The 23,129-nt window shown below is 34.4% G+C and overlaps 1 protein-coding gene across 2 annotated transcripts in view; it reads right to left on the bottom strand.

Moving 5' to 3' along the window:
* LOC149806855 (guanine nucleotide exchange factor subunit RIC1-like) overlaps nt 1-23,129 on the bottom strand; it is a 190,305-nt gene that overhangs the window by 161,470 nt on the left and 5,706 nt on the right. For both annotated transcript variants that reach the window (XM_089958692.1, XM_089958684.1), the window contains exons 2-7: nt 13,933-14,040; nt 12,355-12,443; nt 9,591-9,698; nt 8,516-8,658; nt 6,909-7,042; nt 1,638-1,729 (exon numbers count right to left, since the gene is read on the bottom strand). In XM_089958692.1, the coding sequence (XP_089814818.1) occupies nt 1,638-1,729; nt 6,909-7,042; nt 8,516-8,658; nt 9,591-9,698; nt 12,355-12,443; nt 13,933-14,040 (674 nt within the window). The remainder of the gene's footprint in view (nt 1-1,637; nt 1,730-6,908; nt 7,043-8,515; nt 8,659-9,590; nt 9,699-12,354; nt 12,444-13,932; nt 14,041-23,129) is intronic.

The raw sequence follows: 23,129 nt of genomic DNA on the forward strand, positions 1-23,129 counted from the left end.
TGTTGTACTACAGTGTTTAGTGTGCTGTATGTCAATGATTTGCATGGTGTACTACAGATCTGATCGCTGTATTACATTGATTTGTATGATTTTCTACAGTGTTTGGTGTGCTGTATGTCAGTGATCTGTATGTTGTAAAAAAGTGTTTTGTGTACTGTATGTCAGTGATCTGTATGTTGTATAACAGTGTTTGGTGTGCTGTTAGTGACTGGTATGTTGTACTACAGTGTGTGGTGTGCTGTATTACAGTGATTTTTATGCTGTACCAGTGTTTGGTGTGCTGTATGTCAGTGATTTTAATGTTGTACTATAGTGTTTGGTATGCTGAATTACAGTGATTGTTGTGCTATATTACAGTGATTTGTATGATGTACTACAGTGTTTGGTGTGCTTTATGACAGTTATCTGATTATTCTACTACAGTGTTTGGTGTACTATGTTAGTGATTTTACAGTGTTTGGTGTGCCATCTTTGTGCTTTGTATGATGTACCACTGTCTTTAGTGTGTTGTATGTCAGTGATTTGTATGTTGTACTACAATGTTTGGTGTGCTGTATTACAGTGATTTGTATGATGTACCACAGTGTTTGCTGTACCACAGTGTTTGGTGTGCTGTATTACAGTGATTTGTATGATGTACCACAGTGTTTGATGTGCTGTATGTCAGTGAATTGTTATGTTGTACTACAATGTTTTGTGTGCTGTATTAGTGATTTGTATGATGTACCACAGTGTTTGCTGTGCTGTATTAAAGTGATTTGTATGATGCACCACAGTGTTTGCTGTGCTGTATGTCAGTGATATGTATGTTGTACTACAGTGTTTGGTGTACTATGTACTGATTTTACAGTGTCTGGTGTGCTGTCTTGGTGATTTGTATGTTGTATCACAGTATTTGGTGTGCTTATGTTTGTGATTTGTATGCTATACCACAATGTCTGGTGTGCTGTATTACAGCAATCTGTATGTTGTACTACAGTATTTGGTGTTAAGTGTCAGTGATTTGTATTTTGTACCAGAATGTTTGGTGTGCTGTATTACAGTGATTTGTATGTTTTACCAGTGTTTGGTGTGCTATATTACAGTGATTTGTATGTTCTATCACAGCATTTGGTGTGTTGTATTACAGTGATTTGTATGATGTACTACAGTGTTTTGTGTGCTGTGTTAGTGATTTATATGTTGTACCAGTGTTTGGTGTACTGTATGATGGTGATTAGCATGTTGTAATACAGTGTTTGGCATTCTGTATTACAATAATTGGTATGTTGTAAAATATTCATAAATTTATTATTTAATAAATGCAAATTTCATCACAGCCTTTGCATTCGGCATGATACTGCCACATAAACTTGCTTTGTACTAATGCCTGAGTGTGGCATTAGGAAGATTAATACATACTGTATATTTACTGTTTTTTGTTGGCTGCACATTTTATTTCTGCAGCAAACAACAAATTATAAATGCGCAATGAAAAGAAATGCAACTCTCAACACAACCGGTCCACTTTCAGATCTAAGAATGCCACAGACTATAAGTACTGACAAAAATGTATGTTTTTGTTAAATCAGAAAATGTGATACCCTCAAAAACAAAGTAATCCACAGTAACTAATGTTTGGTGAGAAATATGCATACCTTTTGCATCCAAATGTCATCAACCTGTATCTGTGGTTGATAGCCAGACAGGAAGCATCCATAAGGTCTGGTGCCCATATACCTGCAGCTGCCTGTGTAAAAAAAATGAAATTGAGAAACCAAATTTGGGACAACAATATGTTCTTAATTGCCGAAGTTAACATGTTCACAAGATACCTGTAAGACAACATTTCAATGTCATGTTCTTGACCTGAACATGTGATCACTGAAGCCGTCTTAGACACTCTGAAGATATGCCCACATATTAAGATTGGTTCACATGCATGTGCAAATTCTGATTGCGATCAACAATCTGTTTGACTCCAGTCCACAAGACTACCTATCCAGTGGCTTGTAAACCAGGAAACTCTATCAATGTAAGATCAATTTCCATTGATTATTGAGGACTTCTTTTCTTTATTAAATCACATTACACATTTATTACTATGTAACATGGGATGACCAGATTATGCAGACAAGTGTGGAGACTACAGATAAACAGGAAAAAACATATGATTGGTCTGACATTGGCATCACAAATGAAATAAATTTGCAAATTACTGATTAAAAAAACTGAAGTTGAGTCATGTGATTCACTGTTAGCATGTAATATAATAGGACTGTTTCTTGACCCTGAAATCAACTGTGATTTATCCTCACCCCAAGTACAAACCATCCATATTTGGTAAATCATACAATGTATTGTGCAGAAACCATTTTCCCTTTCATTCATAGTGACCCAGACATTTGACATTCTAACAAATATGGCTCTCTACAACCTCAAATGCAAGCATCTGGTAACTGTATATGCTGGACAACTTGAGTTACTGTGCAGAAATGAGATTGGTAGAACAGATGGATGGACAAAATCATAACATGATATGCTTCACATTGTGATGCATGTATACAAACATGAAAAACTGCTGTGATGGCCTAAAAATCTAATCACATCATCCAGATATGAATAGGCCTACTAAATTTTATTTTTCTGTGTTGCATGGTTTTTGCACAATCTTTCTAATAAGCTTCTTTGAGTGGCTGGATATACAGAGACAGACAGACCAAACCAAGCTGCCATAGCTGCAAGGCATCAGACAACAAGTGCCCCTCAAAAGGACTAGTGCTCTAGTTAGTGACTTTTCATAAATCCAACATAAGGCTGTTTCTTCAATTAGAAAGGAAACCATCTCTTAAATTCTTGAGAAACTCCAACATACATGTGATGCTAGATTTACACCATAGATGAGTTCATGAGGTTATTGCGTAAGTCAAATATTTGCATAAATCAAAAGTAATTTTCCCCCATAGGATTCTTGTTCTATGTTATCAAGCAATGATAACTGCATAATTTTATCTGTAAGTGATGATTTGCACATGCATGGACTATATGAGCTGCACCAGAGTTACACCAACATGAAGCAAGTGATGCAAAAATGAGCACAGTAGTGCAAATTTAATGTTATTTCTTCTTTATAAATGGCATTTAAATGAAAGAGTTTAAATTGAATTGGTATATAGCGAGCAACACCTGTACCATATTTGATAACAAAATATTTTCTGACATAACTGAATTAAATGTTCACAAGACACTGTAAATGGAGGACAAAATTCTTTGCCATGGCCACTGACCATGAACCTGATATCATGGACAGAAAAACATTTATCTTGTTTCAACATACATATATATATATATATATATATATATTTTGGTTAAATCTATAATTGGAGTGGGGAATAAAGCAAGTTATTTAATTGGCATCATTCAAGATATTTATCAGATATATCCACAAACTGGATTTGATAAAATTCCATTCATACTTGCTTGTGTTAGCATGCTCACAAGCCAGTAAAGCTACAAACCAGAGTCAAGACCTGGGATGTTAAAATCAATGTCAGCATGCTATCAACTTTGGAAAGCAAATAAGTACAAAGTTTTGGTTAAACCTGACTTGTATATGTACATCTTACTGTGTTTATAAGCTCAGAGAAGTACACAGATGGAAGCAATGACCTTTGATTTGACTCCGATGTCAATTATATCAGATTTTCAAAACACCGCCAAAATAATATGTATGACATTGGAAAGAGTCAAAAAAACATCAATATACATTCTACTGCAATGGACTGATGGAATTGATGTACAGAGATAATTTCAAAAAGATGTTTTGTGCCCAGATTTACTTACAATGCACCACTATGAACGATTATTAATAATTGTTTTAAATAACAATTATATAATCACAATGATTCCATAAAAAGCCTTTATATTTAAATATAAATATTAAACATTAAAAAGTTGGGCCTTTCAAATTTTATATGTAGTAACTACTCACATTTGTGTGATCCTCTCTTATAAGGCCACTTTCTTGCTGTAGAAAGTTTGTATATCAAAGTTCTGATGCACTTTCATGTTACTATACAGGGCCTGTAATCTAATTAATTTGATTATAGTTCATGGTGATTGGAATCCAAATAAATTATTGTTTCATCTTTCTGCAGTGTATCTTTCTTGGTTGGGTTAGCCTCTAAAATATTTTTTATGACAGGAATTGTTTATGGATGATTAGAGTGATGATGCAGTGCAGATATCCTATCAATGATGATGCAGTGTACATATCCTATCAATGATAATGCAGTGTACATATCTTATAAATGATAATGCAGTGTACATATCCTATTAATGATAATGCAGTGTATGACACGAACTTCTTAATGCTGAGCGCCAAGTGAGGCAACTGCTAGTACCCTTTCAGGAATGTATGCATGTATATTCATGTCCCTTTGAACCTTACTCCAAAAACTGAAATTGTTGTTACCTTTTATTGTCAAATTTTGTGTTTTATTTTCGGTTGTTTTGATTTTGGTATTTTAGCATTGGTACCCTTTCTACAAGTCTTTGGTATGACTCAGCTAGGTTCGAGACCATGACCTTCCACATCCAAGGCTGACATCCTAACCACTTAGGCCACTGGAACAGTTCAATACAACAAAATAATACCTTTCATACCTTTTCACAAAAAGTTTAATTTTTTCTGTCTTACTAGTTATTTATGTGCTGTTGGAAAAAGCTGACTGGTTGTCTTACTAGCTCTTTATGTACTGTAGGTTGAAGCTGACTGGTTGTCTTACTAGTTATTTATGTACTGTAGGAAGAAGCTGAAAGGTTCTTTCAGCTGGAAGTAGTATGAGGCAGTAAATGCTACATGTATAAAAGTTGTTTCTTCATTAAACAATAATTCTTTTATATTTCAACACAAAAATGATAGATTTTACTTTCACGACCTGCAACGATGATCTCCTTCAATCATACTATAATGATGGACAGATTTATAAATTTAGGTTAATTTTGTTTCTTTCATGCAGTGACTTTGCTTACAAATTTCATAAGGGATCTCATTATTCTATTGGTGACATTATCAATCTATAAACTACAGCAACCTCATCCATCATATACCTACAAGTATATGTGTGTGTGTGTTGCTTTTACTGATTTCAATTACCATACATTTATCTTTCTTTGTGTTTGTACATCTCAAACTTTGACTCACGGACACTGTTACTTCACAGTTGTATGCACATGTACATATTGGTGGTATAAAGTCAATATAAAATAAAAAAGTTTGAAATAAGGTCAAAATCTGACAATTTTTTATTTTTATTTCTTATTATTTCATGAAATGTCATGATATTAATGAGGATAAACTTTCGCTATGTTTGATTAACCCTTTACCTCATAGAGTGTATGGCTTTTTACGCAGTTGATATACATTTTTTTAAAGTAAAGTTACACAGTGCAGTGCACTATAAATAGAACACCTGTTACCTATTTGGCTCCATACACATAGGCCTGCCTGTTAACTGTTAAGCAGTGTAGTATAAGTTACCAATTTGACTCCATACACTTAGGCCTGCCTGTTACCTGTTAAGCAGTGAAGTATATGTTATGCTCAACATCAATTTTAACATTTTACATTTTTTGTACACATTTACTATATAAAAAAGCATTTAAGAGTAAAATCTGATCATTAAAGCTGTACAATTATTATTCATGGAAGAATTTTTATGTGCTATAAAATCTTAAGAAAACTAATTCACCATCAAGCCAGTAAAACCGTGTGATAAACCATCGCTGACATTTCTCATACTCAAAATTTACCACTTCTTTGTTTACATCTACATCACTAAATCATCTGCATTTGATAAATTATAAAAACTCAGTGTTGCCTAGATCAATATCAGAACCTTTAGTTAAGTTATTGAAGCTTTTATAGTAGTGATTCTAATCATGCAAACTCCATAAAAGTACTGATTGAAATCTGCAGCCTCCATTTTGGAGAGTGGAGAATCCAACCAGGTTACTTTAAATAGCAGATAACTACTAGAGTTTAAAAAGTGAGCACATAATCTAACGTAATGGTCATTCAAATTAATGAATGTACTACCTATTGGGATTTTCCCAGAAGGTTGTACTACAAACACTAGCTCAAAATGCCTGATGTTTACAGTGGGCATCCAAAGGTGCTTCCATGAGAATGGTGCAGAGGTGTCCAAAGGCATTTCTTTGCTAATCGGGTAGAGACATCCAAAGGTGCTTCCCCGAGGTAAAGGGTTAATTGTACTTTGTACTCTTTCAATGTATAGTGCTTGGCCTTGAAAATTATTGCTTAAATTATGAAATACAAGTCATTTGGGAAATATTAGATTGTCAGACATTCAAGACTTCTATAGTGCTCAAACCAATGTGTAAAATGACTTGGTTTACAGGGTGCTAGATGTAAAATGACTTGGTTTACAGGGTGCTAGATGTAAAATGACTTGGTTTACAGGGTGCTAGGTGTAAAATGACTTGGCTTACAGGGTGCCAGGTGTAAAATGACTTGGTTTACAGGGTGCTAGGTGGAGTTAATTCTTTACAAGAAACTCCTCAAAACATGGATCACACTGCTCAAGTCTTGTTAATCTGTCTCAAAGACAAAACAGTGTGACAGATCTTTGGAATTTCATAATGCTGGTCATTTCCACAATGTTTTACAACCCGATCTGTGTGTTTGGAATTCAAAATGACAACATCTTATAAGCCCATGATGACTATATAGTATTCAAGAATCACCTGAAAAGTATGATTTTATCTATAATTAATGGTCCCCCCACAAAAAAGAATAAATGCACAAAAATTATGGACATAATGGTATATGACAAAAGTTTCTTGAGCACAAAATGCTGATAATGTAAATTCAACTCAATAATTCTTATTACAGGATTTAAACTTACATTCTCATCCCTCCTGTTGGAAGGGGGTACAATGAAGATGGCTCGTCCTGTGGACATAACCATGATGTAACCACCTATAATGGGACTGTACTCCATCTGAACCACATGGCCATCCACATCTGACAAACTGCAGGCTATAAAAATGGGCATTCAACTAATAAAACTGAAAATTATGAGTTGACAGATTAATTAAGAAGAAAAAAGATACTTCTGTGTTTAAAACTGGGATATTTGGTCATATGTATAATACATAATTAAGATAAATTTATTAATTTATAAACATTTCCATACAGGTGACATCAGATACAAGTACTTGGCTTTTATTTTGTGCAATATACCCTCATGTACTATATACTAAGATGGGGTAAAGTAGATACAATCTGATTAAAATTAAATACCATAGTCCTATGTTGAGAACTGACAGACACCAATAAAAGTTAATGTTTTGGTGACCTTTGGAATTCCCCATAAACTTATTTTTAGCAGCTTCTCAGAAAGCATTGTAAATTCTGAATGATATGTATCACTTTCAAAATGTTGAGAGCTGAGACTTGATTGGTAAACCAGTAGGTCAATAGAACATGACCTCTTATTGGCATCCATCAGATCTCCATGCCAGACTGTGGAGATCTGATTTTCATAAGACTGCAATAAATATACACTACAAACACCCTATATGTTTAATATCATATGGATTTATCCACTGGCAAATTCTTAGATGCACCTAACAGTTATATCTACATAAACGTTCATGTAAACTTAAATGAAAGATCTTTCATGTTGGTACCATGTATGCCATGTATGAAAAGCAACAGTATGAGGCTGGTGTGATTCACCTGTCAATTTAACATTTATTTTGTTTTAGAAAAAACCTTTGTATAAAATGAAAATCAAAGACAACATTTAGTGAAAGTCAAGAGGTAAGAATAACATTTACAAATCTAAAACTATTTGACCTTGCCAATAAAAACATCATATTTTGGAAATAAAATAAAAAATCTGTTAAGTTTTAAATGTTTATAAGTTATAAATAATTCTGAAATTTGCCCAAATCTGAGGGTTCTCATTTCTAAAAGTCTGAGGAAGGAAAGAATACAGAGAAACAGAAGAGTGTGATGTTAGTATCATTCATCATTTTAAGTCATCATTGAGTTTAAAGAAAGCAGAATGTATTAAATATTTGCAGGAATAGAGTAAATACCATAAAAGGCATATTATTTTCTAGAGATTCAACAATGGGCATGACTAAAAATGGAGCAGAAAAAAGAAAAAAGATACTATTACTTCTATGTTTAAAACTGGGATATTTGGTCATATGTATAATACATAATGAAGATAAATTTATTAATTTATAAACATTTCCATATAGATGACATCAGATACAAGTACTTGGCTTTTATCTTGTGCAATATACCCTCATGTACTATATACTAAGATGGGGTAAAGTAGATACAATCTGATTAAGAAGAGGTTGTTTCTTACATCTAAGCAGTGTTTCACGTTTTTATTGATTGTAAATTTGTTGTGCACTTTGGTCCAAGTCAGGCCTAGCAATTCAGTTACTCAAATCCAATATTCTGAACCCCTGGCAAGTGCTTGGTACATACCTCTTGACTGCTGGAAGTCTGCAGCAATAGATATATCCTGTAGGTGAAATGAGGATTTCTCATTTAGTGTGCCATTCCATCGTATCCGTAAAAGCATGCGATTTTCTGTGGATACAGCCAACTCATCTCTTATGCACAGACAACTGAAGAATAAAATACTGAATAGTGTATACAAGTACAATAGTTTAACACAAAACATCATTATGAGTCTTAAAAAGTAACTAACTTGGACTTTAAAAGCAGATAATCATTTTCCTGATAATGGAAGATAATTTCTACATTATAAACATCAAACCTGTGTATTTTTGGAGAAAAAAAAATTAATGGAATATATTTTCTTGATGTCCTTTTCTCCAAATGGCACTGAAAAAGGAGATACATACAAAATGGTACTCATCCATATTTTTCTTTCAACAAAGTTTACACACTTTCTCTTTCTATTCAAATGCAGTGTAATTTATCTACTGATAACTGAATTAATACACCTGGTCAAAAGATAATCTCTCAATAGATCAATCTCTTGTGCATTTTCTGGATTTAATATTTTTTAAAAATGCTGGCCATGCAATGATGCTTTCAATCGAATATGATCAAATTCTGTCCAGCAAGTTTTGGAGAAAAACTACTTTATATATACTTTTCATAATGGATGCCTGGTGCCAAATTTGGTTGAATCTGGTCTTTTACTTTGGGATATACAGTTTATAGTAATGGTGGTCATATCTGTAGGAGGAATTCCTCATTTTATTGACTTCAAAGGTCTTCCTGCCAGGATGTGTATCATCAAATTTGATTGAATTCTGTAGAGTAGTTTTATTTTTTATTTTATTTTCAGTAATGGCAGCCATATTTGATGGTGGATTGGCATCATTTGTAGAGATAGAAAAGCCTTCATTTTAGGAAGGTCTTTGCCAAATTTGGTCAAAAATGGTTTTATAGTGATTAGGAAAAAGTTTAAAACAGTCATTGTTTGCAGATGTATTGCATGTGATGAACACCAAGCTATACTGTAAACTAACTTGGCCTTACAGCTTCATGTATGTCTTCAACCTTCACCCCAAAACAAAATGTTTACCTTGTTATATTAGAATCAACTTGAATTTCACATTTTCTCATGAGTTTGATGGCTGGGATGCTATCCCCATCTCCAGTTCCATTAGTCTCCCTTCTGAAGGACTGATTCCTAAAATTAATGTTGAAACTGACAGTCAATTTTATTTAATGCATAGCACTTCTTAAAGCATCAAGAACATAATGAAAAATATATTTTGAAAAAACATGTACTGTGAAATCACTATTTTGTTTTTGGAATATCTGAGGTGTTTTTGTTGTGGATTTTGTGGTTGCCACAGGCCACTAATTTAATGACCTGATAAACAATGATCTCTCTTTGCAGAAGGAATAGGACTTTTTCCCCTATAATGACCGCTAAAAGTATTATTTCTCTCACAAAATCATGAAAAATGATACCAAAGAAAACGTCTGTGTGTTTAACAACATGTCAGTACAATAATCACTAAGTGGTGCCAACTAAAAGTAACATTATAAAAAATAAGAACTGCAAAAAACCATCAAGGAGATGAACTCTTTCAAATAAACACAAACACGAAATGCTACAAAATAAAAGTGAAGAATTTAACATTATTTAAGCTGTACCTAAAATCATAAATAAAGGTAAAAAATAATAAAATCATAAAATAAAGGTAAAAATTTCTTATATAAACAATATTACCATCATTAAGTCCAAGAATTTCCTTCGTGGTAGATCATCATAAAATTCCCTAACCCAGTTCACTTTAAAAAAATCTACCTCAGAGGGTACAAGTCAATACTCAACAAAAATAAGTTCCACTGAATGTGGACACTGGCATGGTATACACTCTGGTTGAGGTTCACCCTTCAGGAGGTATGCATAGTCCTATATGTGACTGGCACACTACCACATCATCTCTGTGATATGTTCTATAAAAGGAATGATGCTTTCAAGTTATGAAGCTTGTTTGCATTCATTCCACATATTTGGCCAAATATATAGAATATGCCAGTTTATATAATATTTGAAGTTTGTAAATGAAATCTCCCATTCAGCAATGGATAACTGCAAGGTAGCTTTGGCTGCTTTATTACCCTAGCACCTGTGTGACAAGGTATCCAACAGCACTGAATACTTTCTCCATATAGTAGATAATGTTTTTGCTAGATTGCAGATATTACTGGGTTGTCAAATTTAAGGTTTTGCAAGGCTTTCGGTGTGGAAAGGTAATCCAATCAGATAACAAAATTAGTTTTGCTGAGATGTTTCAATGTTATTTGAATTCATGTATTAAAAATTAAAATAGCCTTAGGACTATGATTGGCCCAAAGTTGTATGTGTGTAGCTTTAACTATTATGGAACTGTTCAAGGACATAACACACATGCATAAATAAAACCATACTGCATGTAAATATAAACTGTGCAACAATATCCCAGCACTATTTTTGGAAAGGACAGACATAGACATGTGACCTAGATGCAATAAAATGGCTGCATACAATTTTGGAACAAATGCAATTATTGAATGGTTTTCATGTTATGTTCCTAAATACTTATGCGGAATACTGATTTTCGCTGCGTGTTCCTAAATACTTATGCTGAATACTGATGCAACAAAACTGCTTTCTCCTTCTAATATTATCATATTTAGTATTCATAAGTGTAAATGGGACAGGACAGGAAAAAATATAATTATATGCCTGTTCAAAGACTTATATGCACATAAATAATGACATTTTTCATGTCCCAACATTTACAAAGGCAAAAAATAACGAATGATGTAAACATCAAGAAATGGGACTTTACAGGAGTATCTGAATGTATATTCATGTCCCATTGAACCTTATTCCAAAAACTGAAATTGTTGCTCCCTTTTATTGTCAAAGTTTGTTTTATTTTCAGTTGTTTTGATTTTGGTATTTTAGCATTGGGAGATCATGATGTTCAGATAATGACAAAAGTTAAATATTGATAACAAACTACCTCATTTTATACCACCCAAACTCTTTAGTAATGTTTGATACAACTATAATCTACTGACATATCTATCCCTTCATGATTTTTTTACTGATCACAAAGTGCAAGTCCAATGATCAATTTTAGGTCTGTTGAATTTACAACTAAAGTGTCATGCTGACAATCAGGTGACAACAGGAAGCATATACTAGAAATATACAACAGTGGAAGCAAGGTGCAAAATAAACCCTGGCACAATTTTTCAGTCATATTGCTATGATGTCTACAGTGTGACAGTTAATAGTGATGTCTATCACGGGGGCATCATGCCGCAGACATGTAGCATGATGTCCCACCTAGTCACATTATCCTGACACTAGGCAGACCAGTCCCAACACTAACCTCTTAATGCTGAGTGCCAAGCGAGGCAGCTGTTAGTTCCATTTTTATAAGTCTTTGGTATGACTAGGCCAGGATTCAAACCCACAACCTCCCGCATATGAGGCGGACGCTCTAACCACTAGGCCACCAGAGATATTGCCTCCCCATAGTTGGTATTTTTACTAGACCACTCGCAGCTGACTGCAAAGATCTAGTTAACAAAGAATTCATATAAAATTGTTAATTTATATAAAACAGAACCATGTAGTGTTTGAATTTATCATATCTTTTACCAGCTAAAAATTAACAGAGTTCATATATATTTGCTAGGCCACACTGACAATATACCGACCATGGAAACTGAAACCATCTATATGGTGCTGAAAGAGAGATTTTGATATATAAGTGTGTTTCATTGTAACTGATATTTTTTATGAATAATTGCAAAACATTTTATTTTTATTGTACCTTCCTTCTTGTGTAACATACAAGCACTGATGATTTGGAACTGACACATCAAGTTCTACCAGAAAGAAAATAATGCAGCATTTTGAAGTCTGAAAAAAGGGAAGAATCCAGTTTACTTATATTAGCATTAGGATCTAATCCATAAAACTTAAAGTGACACCAAAGATTAGAAATAAATGTGATAAAAATAAAGACGACAACTTAATGTTCTATCACAAACCACTCAGAAAATTTGATCAAAATCTGCCATGTCATTTTACAATAATGAGCATTTAAATATTTTCAAGTGGAGATAACACATTACAAACTAAATACCTTTCTTAATTTTGATGACAGTACAGATGAGGAATTGAAAGTTAAAATAATTTAAATTGTCATTTTTTTATAAAGACTTAAGTTGATTTTCTACTGTTTTTACTGTCAATCAAATACATTCAAATTAAAAGTCATCTTCCTATAAATAACTCATCATTAAAACTTTATTAATGAGACCAACCAAAGATATCTCCTCTTCAATACTTTTCACTTCAGCATCTGGACAAGTTCCAATTTTGATGCAATTTTATATTAATTATATAAATTTCTAACCCAGGGGTTGGCAACCTATTTGACTTAGCATGCCACTTTTTTCCAGAAAAATTACAAAATGAATGAGCATGAGCCACCAGTAAGAGAGTAACACTGTTAAAATTGAGATTTTTCGCTGCCTTTCACATGCCACACAAAACCTCTTGAAGTGCCACCGTGTGGCATGTGTGCTGCAGGTTGCTGACCCCTGTTCTAACCTATTGTTACTTATAGTAATCTAAATTGTCAAACCAACTAAATTTGAAAATTATCAGGACCATTTCTTTCCTGCTAAAAGCACAAACCGTTCATAAAGTTTGGATAAGGAATGAAGAGAACTAAATGTACTGTGAAGGAACTAGTCTTCCTAATACGATGTACAGTAACCTTTGATCTTTTGATCCACAAACCAACAGATTTCTTTCATTCCCATGTGCTAAAGAAGCACAAAAATTGGTTGATGTATATCATGAAAAACATGCAGAAACCATTTTTTTCTAACTTAAGTCACTGTGAACTTAACCATTGACATTCTGACTCCAAAATTTCAGTTTCTTCCTTATCCCATGTGCAAGCCAACCATAACATTTGTTTATGGCATATGGGCTAAAACAAAACTTACTGCATATAATATGATATTTCTTTGCCAAGTCTCTGCAACCATCACCTTTGAATTCCACATTAAATAAACCCCTGGTATTTGTTTATCTCTTTCATTCTTATTACAATTACTTTATTAATAACACCATTATAACCAATGCTTTAACTCATTATAATTTATTTAAAGTTTTAAAAGAGAAATGCCCTGATTCTTTTACCAGATATCAATTCAGGATACTTTCTGTGAATTTCCTCTTTTCTCCAGATCATCAATTTAAATCATGTACTGAAACCTCAACCAAATCATGATATTCTTTCAAATGTTTGACTTGATGTAGCACCTTACCATGTACACCCATCTGGTGACAACACTGAAAATTGAATAAATCCTGTATTTTGAGTAAAGCTTACCACAACAGCAATTGCTGATGAATCAGGTTTCCATTCAGCACTACAGAAGAAACCAAATTCATCTAAATTTCTCTGTGACTCTGTGTAACTGACTATCTGAACTGCTGGCTGCAAAATACATAATTTTATAGTATTACATATAAACAGTAAAAAGCTCATAATGAGACACAGCATGCATTCAGAGTCTGAATATAATTACAAATGCCATATATGCTCATAAGTTGAGTCCAACTGCACTCCACAGATCCAGAACTGCTGTTGCATAATGCAATTTCAGATCTAGGTCTATGCAGTTTGAATAGTATTATCAGTAGAACAAACAACAAAGACTCTTATAAGAAAGTAGATATGGTGTGTTGGTCAAGACATAATGATCTGGACACATAATCTAAGTCTTCTTTATAAATGTGAACTTGTTCTGTAGAATTTACAGAAAAGCTGATATACACGCTTGGGCATGTAATGGTTTTTTAATAATGGTACATAGCTTGGGAAAGAAACATGGCAGCATGTTCAAAGCTGTGTGATAGCAAAAAGGCTTTAATGTTATAGCAATAAGTTTTTAATGTGACAGCAAGAAGGCATTAATGTTACAGCAAGAAGGCTTTGATGTGACAGCAAGAAGGCTTTGATGTGACAGCAAGAATGCATTAATGTTACAGCAAGAAGGCTTTGATGTGACAGCAAGAATGCATTAATGTTATAGCAAGAAGGCTTTAATATGATAGCAGGAAGGCTTTGATGCGATGGTAAGAAGGCTTTAATGTGATTGCAATAAGTTTTTAATGAGATAGCAAGAAGGCTTTAATGTGATGGCAAGAAGGCTTTAATGTTACTGCAAGAAGATTTTAATGTGACAGCAAGAAGGCTTTAATGTGATAGCAAGAAGGCTTTAATGTGATAGCAAGAAGGCTTTAATGTGATGGCAAGAAAGCATGCATGTTATAGCAAGAAGGCATTAATGTTATAGCAAGAATGCTTTAATGTGATGGCAAGAAGTTTATAATGTGATGGCAAGAAGGCTTTAATGTGAAGTCAAGAAGACTTTAATGTGATAGCAAGAACACTTTAATGTGACGACAAGGCAAAAGCAAAATCTGACTGTTCTGGAGGCTATTCAATTCTCTATCGATCCTTGTACACAAAGTGTAAAAACCATGCACAGATTATATAATGGCATAGAAATATGAAAAATATCAATTTAATTTGCATTTATAGATTACACAGTTTTTGGCAAATTAGCTCTGAAATGACAGAATAGGCAAAGAAACTATACGAATGTTATCTAACAATCTTAATCTAAGGACTGTTACACAAGCAAAAGTATGTGTTCAAACTTTCATTTGTATGCATACTTTCTTGTGTTAATACATGAAATAACTGTAGTACACAAGTACTATGAACAGCACATTATGCCCCATGTTTATAAGTCCTATCCAAAGGCACTTACAACACTAAACTTAATGTGAAAAAATTATTTTTTTCTTATCAGACTTACCATGACTATGACCTCTAACTTTATGAGACCTGGCTTATATAATTTTTTTTCTTACCCTAAGTTCAAGCTCATCCACAAAGTTTGGTCAAGGAAATTATGACCAAAGTATTTCTGCAAAAAAACATTTTTCTTTTAGCAACAATAACATTTACCATAGCAACAGGACTCTTCTGTACCTTTAGTGTAAGCCCTCCAGAGACTTTAGTCAAAAAGCACATGGTCTTGATAAAAAATTATTATCTAAATATTTGTTCTTCTTTCAGCCACAGTGACCTTAAAATTGGACCCCAAAATCAATAGCCTTCTTTCTTACTAAATGTGTATGCATATTTTAGTCCACAAACTTTGGCGACGGTACATGGCTGACCACTAAAATTTCTATGCAGAAATCACTGTTCTTTCAGTCAGTAACCTCGACCTCTGGCCATTTGACCCCAACACAAACAGGCTTTTTCCTTATCCTAAGTACAAGCCATCCACAAAGTCTGATTCAGGTATGCTATGTACAATTATGTTATTGTGTACAAACCATTTTTCTTCTTACAGTCACAGTAACCTTTCATCTTCAATCCCAAAATCTAGAGGCTACCTCAACATAAAAGTCATCTATAAACTTTGGTGAAGGTACATGGTCAAGAATTGAAATTTATTTGTGTAAATGACTCTGTTCTTCTTTTACTCAGTGACCTTGATCACTGATATTTTACCTAAAAATCAACAGACTGCCCCTTTATCCCAAGTGCATGCCATCCACAAAGTTTGGTCCAGGTATATAATGTAGAATAACCACTCCAGTGGCCTAGTGGTTAGAGCATTTGCCTCAGATGTGGGAGGATGCCTGTTCGAACCCAGGCCAAGTCATACCAAAGACTTATAAAAATGGTACTAACAGCTGCCTATCTAGGTGCTCAGCATTAGTGTTAGGACTGGTCGGCCTGCTGTCAGGATAATGTGACTGGGTGGGACATCATGCTACATGTTTGTGGCATGATGCCCCAGTGCTAGACATCACTATAAACTGCCACACTGCAGAACTCATAGCGATATGATTGAAAAATTGTTAAAGCTACACTAAAAATCCAAATCACACATATAATGTATATGTAATGTTAATATACAGAAACCATTTTTCTTTTTCAGGTCACAGTATCATAAACTTTTGTACATTTAACCACAAAATCAAAAGATCTCTGTACAAATGCAAGCCATCCACTGAATTCGGTAACCTCAGATGGTGGACAACTTGAATTATCGCGTGGAACCATTTTTCTTCTTGCAAATATCTACACAATTTGATCACTGTAAATGGTGGAAAAACTGATTAACTGTTTTGTTTGGAACTTATTTTTCTTCTCTGAAACAGTGACCTCTGACCAAATCTTTTGCCCCCCCCCCCCCATCAACTGAGTTCTTTCTTAGCCAAAATATGAGCCATCCACAAAGTCGAGTAACTAAATAGTACATGATTCAAGTCATTACTCATAAACCATTTTTGTTCTTCCAGTCATTGGCCATGGTCTTTGAGCTTTTGACCTCAACATTGATAGGGTTCTTCCTTAGCCCAAGTGCAAACCGTCTGCAAAGTTTGATAACTGTTGATAGTGAACAACTTGAGGTATTGCACAGAAATGACAATGATGTCATTCAGCTGGACATCATAATACATCCCTCCTTATGGCAGTCATGTAAAAAGGCTAGACAGCTAGACATCATAATGCATCCATCCTTATGGCAGGCATGTAAAAAGGCTAGACAGCTGGACATCATAATACATCCGTCCTTATGGCAGGTATGTAAAAAGGCTAGACAGCTAGACATCATAATACATCCATCCTTATGGCAGTCATGTAAAAAGGCTAGACAGCTGGACATCATAATACATGTCCTTATGGCAGGCATGTAAAAAGGCTAGACAGCTTGACAAATTTGATGAACGAAAACCTTTTTATTATGGGGTGGATAGGAAAGAGAAGAATAAAACAATTACATGAATGTAATAGGGATTTAAAATTCAGAACTGGCAAGAATGCTTATAAGATATAAAAAGAAATTAACTGCATGAATGGAAACTGACTCTTATGTCAAGACAACCATAGGGGGGAAGAAGAAAAAAAAAATCACTGAGTGATAATACAGACCATACATACACACATGCCAGTTTATAATTATAATAGCAGCTCAGATATCATGAAAATCTGAAATGGAAGTCTCTGGATATACTCCAGTCTTCATTTAGATCCAATGGCTTATTTTGATCTGGCCCTGATTGTTTCTGGTGGAGTCTCTATGGCTGGCTGCCATCATGGCTTCTGATTTTAATGACTGATTACACTCACACTCCATTTGTACATCACATGTGTAACTACCACTTGTGTCCCTTCCAGCTGATTCCTTGACTCAATGCAACATAAAGTCTGTCTGGTATTCCAACTTTCTGTCCATTGTCATTACTTTGTTTGTGTCATATTTCATAATGATAAGCTCATAATTTTTTTCAGAAGTGATTTTTTTATACATCTGATGATTATTGTAGATTTTGTTGGTTTATGCTTTACACTGGTATACTTGATTACTGAATTTGTTTACCTTAAAGTACACATGCTTGAGCATGTATGAAGTACATGAAATATTTTTGTTCCTACCGTTGAATGTTCACAATTATAAAATACACACATAAAAGGAAAAATCAACACAATTTAATTTGCTGTGAACTCCACCATAGATTATATCAAGCGCCAAATATGTAGGCTTCTGTTTAAACTCTTAAAAATCATCCATCTCTGAAAACCTCACTTTTATTATCAAATATTATTAAAACTTTTAAAACATTCTTCCAAGACAAAACCCACATTCATTATCATCATTTCTACTTCATTGTTAATTGATATGTATATCTGTATTTGTTAGTTTTGCTCCATGATTATATGTTATGTATAACTGTATTTTGGGCTTGACCTTATCCAAAATTAAGTTCATTGTGTACCTGACCAGTAATATTTATTGTATAAACAAATAATACATACTGGTAGTTAATATTTCTCTAAGTGTGGGTTAAATATTAGGATCATTCTCAATGGAGGTAAATATGTTTATTTGGATTTAGGTCAAGGACACTGGTATTCAGTTGTATCTGATGTTTACCATATTCTTGATTATAATTTCAGTAACAGACCTTGTCTTGTTGACAACTTAGAATATTCTATAGATGAACTTTTCACCCTCATCCTGGTTTAACTTTTGTGTCTTTTGTATTTTTCATATTTAAATGAGAAATTACTCATTCTTGCTTTAAAATCTGTAGCAGAATCATTCTTATTGTTGTGTTAAGTATTTGATTTTGGTGGAATTGTTTATTCAAATTATTCTTCACTGGAAATACAAAGTGCTCTTCAATAATATTCTTGGTCAGAAACATTAACTTGGAATTACAGTGGATTTAGACAAGGATATTTTGGATTAGATTAATGCGATTCATCAAAAGACTTAGCACATCATCACACTTCAGGCCATTGGTACATTAGTCCATTTGAGACCAGAGGCATATCAACGCCTTCAGCCTTGGCTCTTATTTGGAATACCAATGGAACTTAATTATAACCTGTTCATTAGGACTGGTGATCAAACATTTTGGACTATTTAAAATTTAATCTGCAATACTTTTTTAAAATTTTTACTTTGTTTTATAGGGAAATAATTTGTTGAATTTTACAAAACTATTTGTTTTTTGCTCTTTTCTATCCTTTAGTTTAAGATCATAGAGTCATAAAATTATGAATAACTTTGTTATGGCCCTCCTTGATATATCACTATAATAAAGAACAACCTGATGTAGAGATTATAGTGATGTGAATTTGCTATAGGTTATGAAATGAATAGTGATCCTGTGAAAATTTAGGAAAGATTAATGACTAATGCTACACCTATGATCAATATAGTCATTTATAGATTGTGAAAAATAAAATAAAAAAGCAAATTAAATGCAACCCTTTATCTTCAACCATAGCATTTTGTCATGTTCAGCTTGATATTTGCTGCTTGTACCTTTTTTAAATCATAAACCTATAAAGCAAAGCTTTAATGAAAAGATGTATTTGCAGTTCAAATTTCAGTACTCCTTCAAAAATGGGGGACAACATTTTCTTCTCTCTTGCACACTATCGCTGATGACTGCACAAGTGATATGTCTTGAACCTATTTTTTGCGTTTGGATGAATTTTGTTTGGATGTAACTGACTAAAATGCTTGGAAAAAATGACTCAGTACCAGGACCTATCTGGAAAGCTCTTTACAATATCTCCCCATCTGATGGACATAATTGGTAGATCCCTATTTTCTGCATTTTGCCTCATTTCTAAATTCAAGCATGGAAATAATAGCTCTTATTTTCTCTTTCTGATCAAAATTTATGACTTTATATTGCACAAAATGATCACGTTATCAATACACTTGTTCATCAGTGGGTAGTCAGTGCATTACAGAGTGGAATCACAAATAACAGTAAATGGAGCCTTAGTAAATAAATTTTCATGCAGACTGACTAACAACAATCAGAGAGTGAGTAGGTGATTTTCATGCAGAAAGTGAAAGGGTGATTTTCATACAGTCTAACAACATTTAGGGAGTAATGGGGCTATTTTCATGTTGTCTCACAACATGATGAGAGTGAAGGGGTTATTTTCATACAGTCTAACAATATTTAGGGAGTAAAGGGGTGATTGTCATGCAGTCTAGCAACATGCTGGGAGTGAAGGGGTTATTTTCATGCAGTCTCACAACATGCAGGGAGTGAAGAGGTTATTTTCATGCAGTCTCACAACATGATGAGAAAGAAGGGGTTATTTTCATGCAGTCTCACAACATGCAGGGAGTGAAGAGGTTATTTTCATGCAGTCTCACAACATGATGAGAGAGAAGGGGTTATTTTCATGCAGTCTCACAACATGCAGGGAGTGAAGAGGTTATTTTCATGCAGTCTCACAACATGATGAGAGAGAAGGGGTTATTTTCATGCAGTCTCACAACATGCAGGGAGTGAAGAGGTTATTTTCATGCAGTCTCACAACATGATGAAAGTGAAGGGGTTATTTTCATGCAGTCTCAACATGCAGGGAGTGAAGAGGTTATTTTCATGCAGTCTCACAACATGATGAGAGTGAAGTAGTGATTTTCATTCAATCGGACTCAAAACAATTTTTAAAAATACATCTTCAAAAATTCACAGATATTGTTGTTGCTTTGCATGTCATACTCCTGGCTCAATTTTAACCAAACATCTTATAATTTCTTCTTCAATAATTTCTAAACATCATAAATACTTGGTTGATGATGCTAAAGTTTTCTCAAAACAGTTGGCAGACACCAGGGATTGAAATACATTTTCTCTTAATAAGTCTCCCTTGATCACTATTTCTTTTAAGAATAGAAAGGTTTCCACAATTTCAATTTGAACAAATCAAAATTGATTCTGCATCCTTTCCACTATTTCTACCTCTGACAATATGTCTGAATTAGCTTATGCAAGGTAAAGTAAAATTCTGAGAAATGTAATGATACCAGGGCCTGGGCAATATTACTTGATTTTCCTTGGTTATATAATGAAACCATGGCCTAAGCTATATTATTTCTTTTTGGTTAAATAATGAAACCACGGCCTGGGCAATATCAATTTTCTTTGGTTATGTACTGAAACCAGGGCCTGGGCATTATTAGTTTTCTTTGGTTATGTACTAAAACCAGGACCTGGGCATTATTAGTTTTCTTTGGTTATGTACTAAAACCATGGCCTGGGCAATATCAATTTTCTTTGGCTATGTACTGAAACCAGGGCCTGGGCATTATTAGTTTTCTTTGGTTATGTACTAAAACCATGGCCTGGGCAATATCAATTTTCTTTGGCTATGTACTGAAACCAGGGCCTGGGCATTATTAGTTTTCTTTGGTTCCTACCTGTGCAACTTGGGAAGGCATAGTTTTTGCTTTGGGATGCAGTGTGCACTGCAATGTTACAAGTCTGATAGAGTACTATTGTATACCTCTGCTGCAGAAAGTGAGAGCGGACAATTACAAAATGTATTTCTCACTTGTTTTGAGATTTGTTCCTCGGTAAGGATCTTCACCTTCCAAAATGGGCATGATTAGACTAAGGTGGGCTACAAAGAGCATAATTAGACTGAAGTGGGTTACAAGGAGCATGATTAAACTGAGGTGTGCTACCAAGGGCATGATTAGAGAGGTGGGCCACAAGGGGCATGATTTGACTGAGGTGGGCTACAAGGGGCATGATCAGATTGAGGTGAACTACATGGGACATGATCAGATTGAGGTGAGCTACATGTGACATGATTAGACCAAAGTGCATTTCAGAAGGCACAATTAGACTGAGGATGGCTACAAGGGACACAATTAGACTGAAGTGCACTACAAGAAGCACAATTAGCATGGGGTTGGCCTCAAAGGGACATGATTAAACTGAAGTGATACAAGGGGTATGATTAGACTGAGGTGGGATACAAGGGGCATGATTAGTCTGAGGTGGACTAAAAAAAAGCACAATTAGACTGAGGTGGGCTACAAAGGGTATGATTAGACTGAGATGAGATACAAGGGGCATGATTAGACTGAGGTGGGTTAAAAAAAGGGTATGATTAGACTGAGGTGGGATACAAAGGGCATGATTAGTCTGAGGTGGGATACAAGGGGCATGATTATACTGAGGTGGGATACAAGGGGCATGATTAGACTGAGGTGGACTACAAGGAGCACAATTAGACTGAGGTGGGATACAAGGGGCATGATTAGACTGAGGTGGGCTAAAAAAAGAGCACAATTAGACTGAGGTGGGTATTACTGGGCATGATACTAGGTGAGACTATTATACTTGTTTTTTTCCCCTGCTTTTACTTTTCTCCACAAAGAAATAGTATTACTCAAATTTTTCAATGTACCATCTATACTCGCTCATGAGACAAGCCCAATTGCAAACTGCCACATAATGTGCAGGCAGATCTAGGTCTGCAAAGTTTGTTAAGAGTAATCTTTAGAACAAACAACATTGATCTGATCTGCAGGTGCATTATGCTACGGCAGATCTGGATCTTTGTTGTTTGCAGTTTGACTCAACATGTTGCATGATGTCCCACCCAGTGACATTATCCTGACACCAGGCCAACCATTCAAAGCTCTAACCTCTTAATACTGAGTGCCAAGCAAGGCAGCTGTTAGTACCATATTATTTTTTAGTACCATATTTGTAAGTCTTTGGTATGACTCAACCGAGGACTGAACCCACGACCTCCTGCATCCGAGGCAGATGCTCTAACCATTAAGCCACTGGAGCAGTCTCTCTTCACATCTATCATTCATTCAGATTAGTATCATGAATGGTATCCCTGCTTGTACATGTAGCTCTAAATTTCCATGTTGCAAAATGTCAATCAAATTACCCAATTCATTCCACAGACAAATGATTTCAACTCTATTCAGATCAAAATATAGATCATTATCACTCATTCAATACAAGTTAAAACAGTGATTTGCTAACATGCCAATTCCCTGATGCCACAATGACCTGTTTAAAAGTTGATTATTTCTAAAGAAGTATTCAACTTTCATATTTGGCAACCTTCTGATTCCAGGTACACTGTAGCTGCATCCAAATACATGTGCTTAAATTATGTCATACATAATGCTTCTCAAAAGT

Source organism: Sinohyriopsis cumingii, chromosome 1 (assembly GCF_028554795.1).
Source record: "Sinohyriopsis cumingii isolate HCF-2022 chromosome 1, ASM2855479v2, whole genome shotgun sequence".
Taxonomy (NCBI): Eukaryota; Metazoa; Mollusca; class Bivalvia; order Unionida; family Unionidae; genus Sinohyriopsis; species Sinohyriopsis cumingii.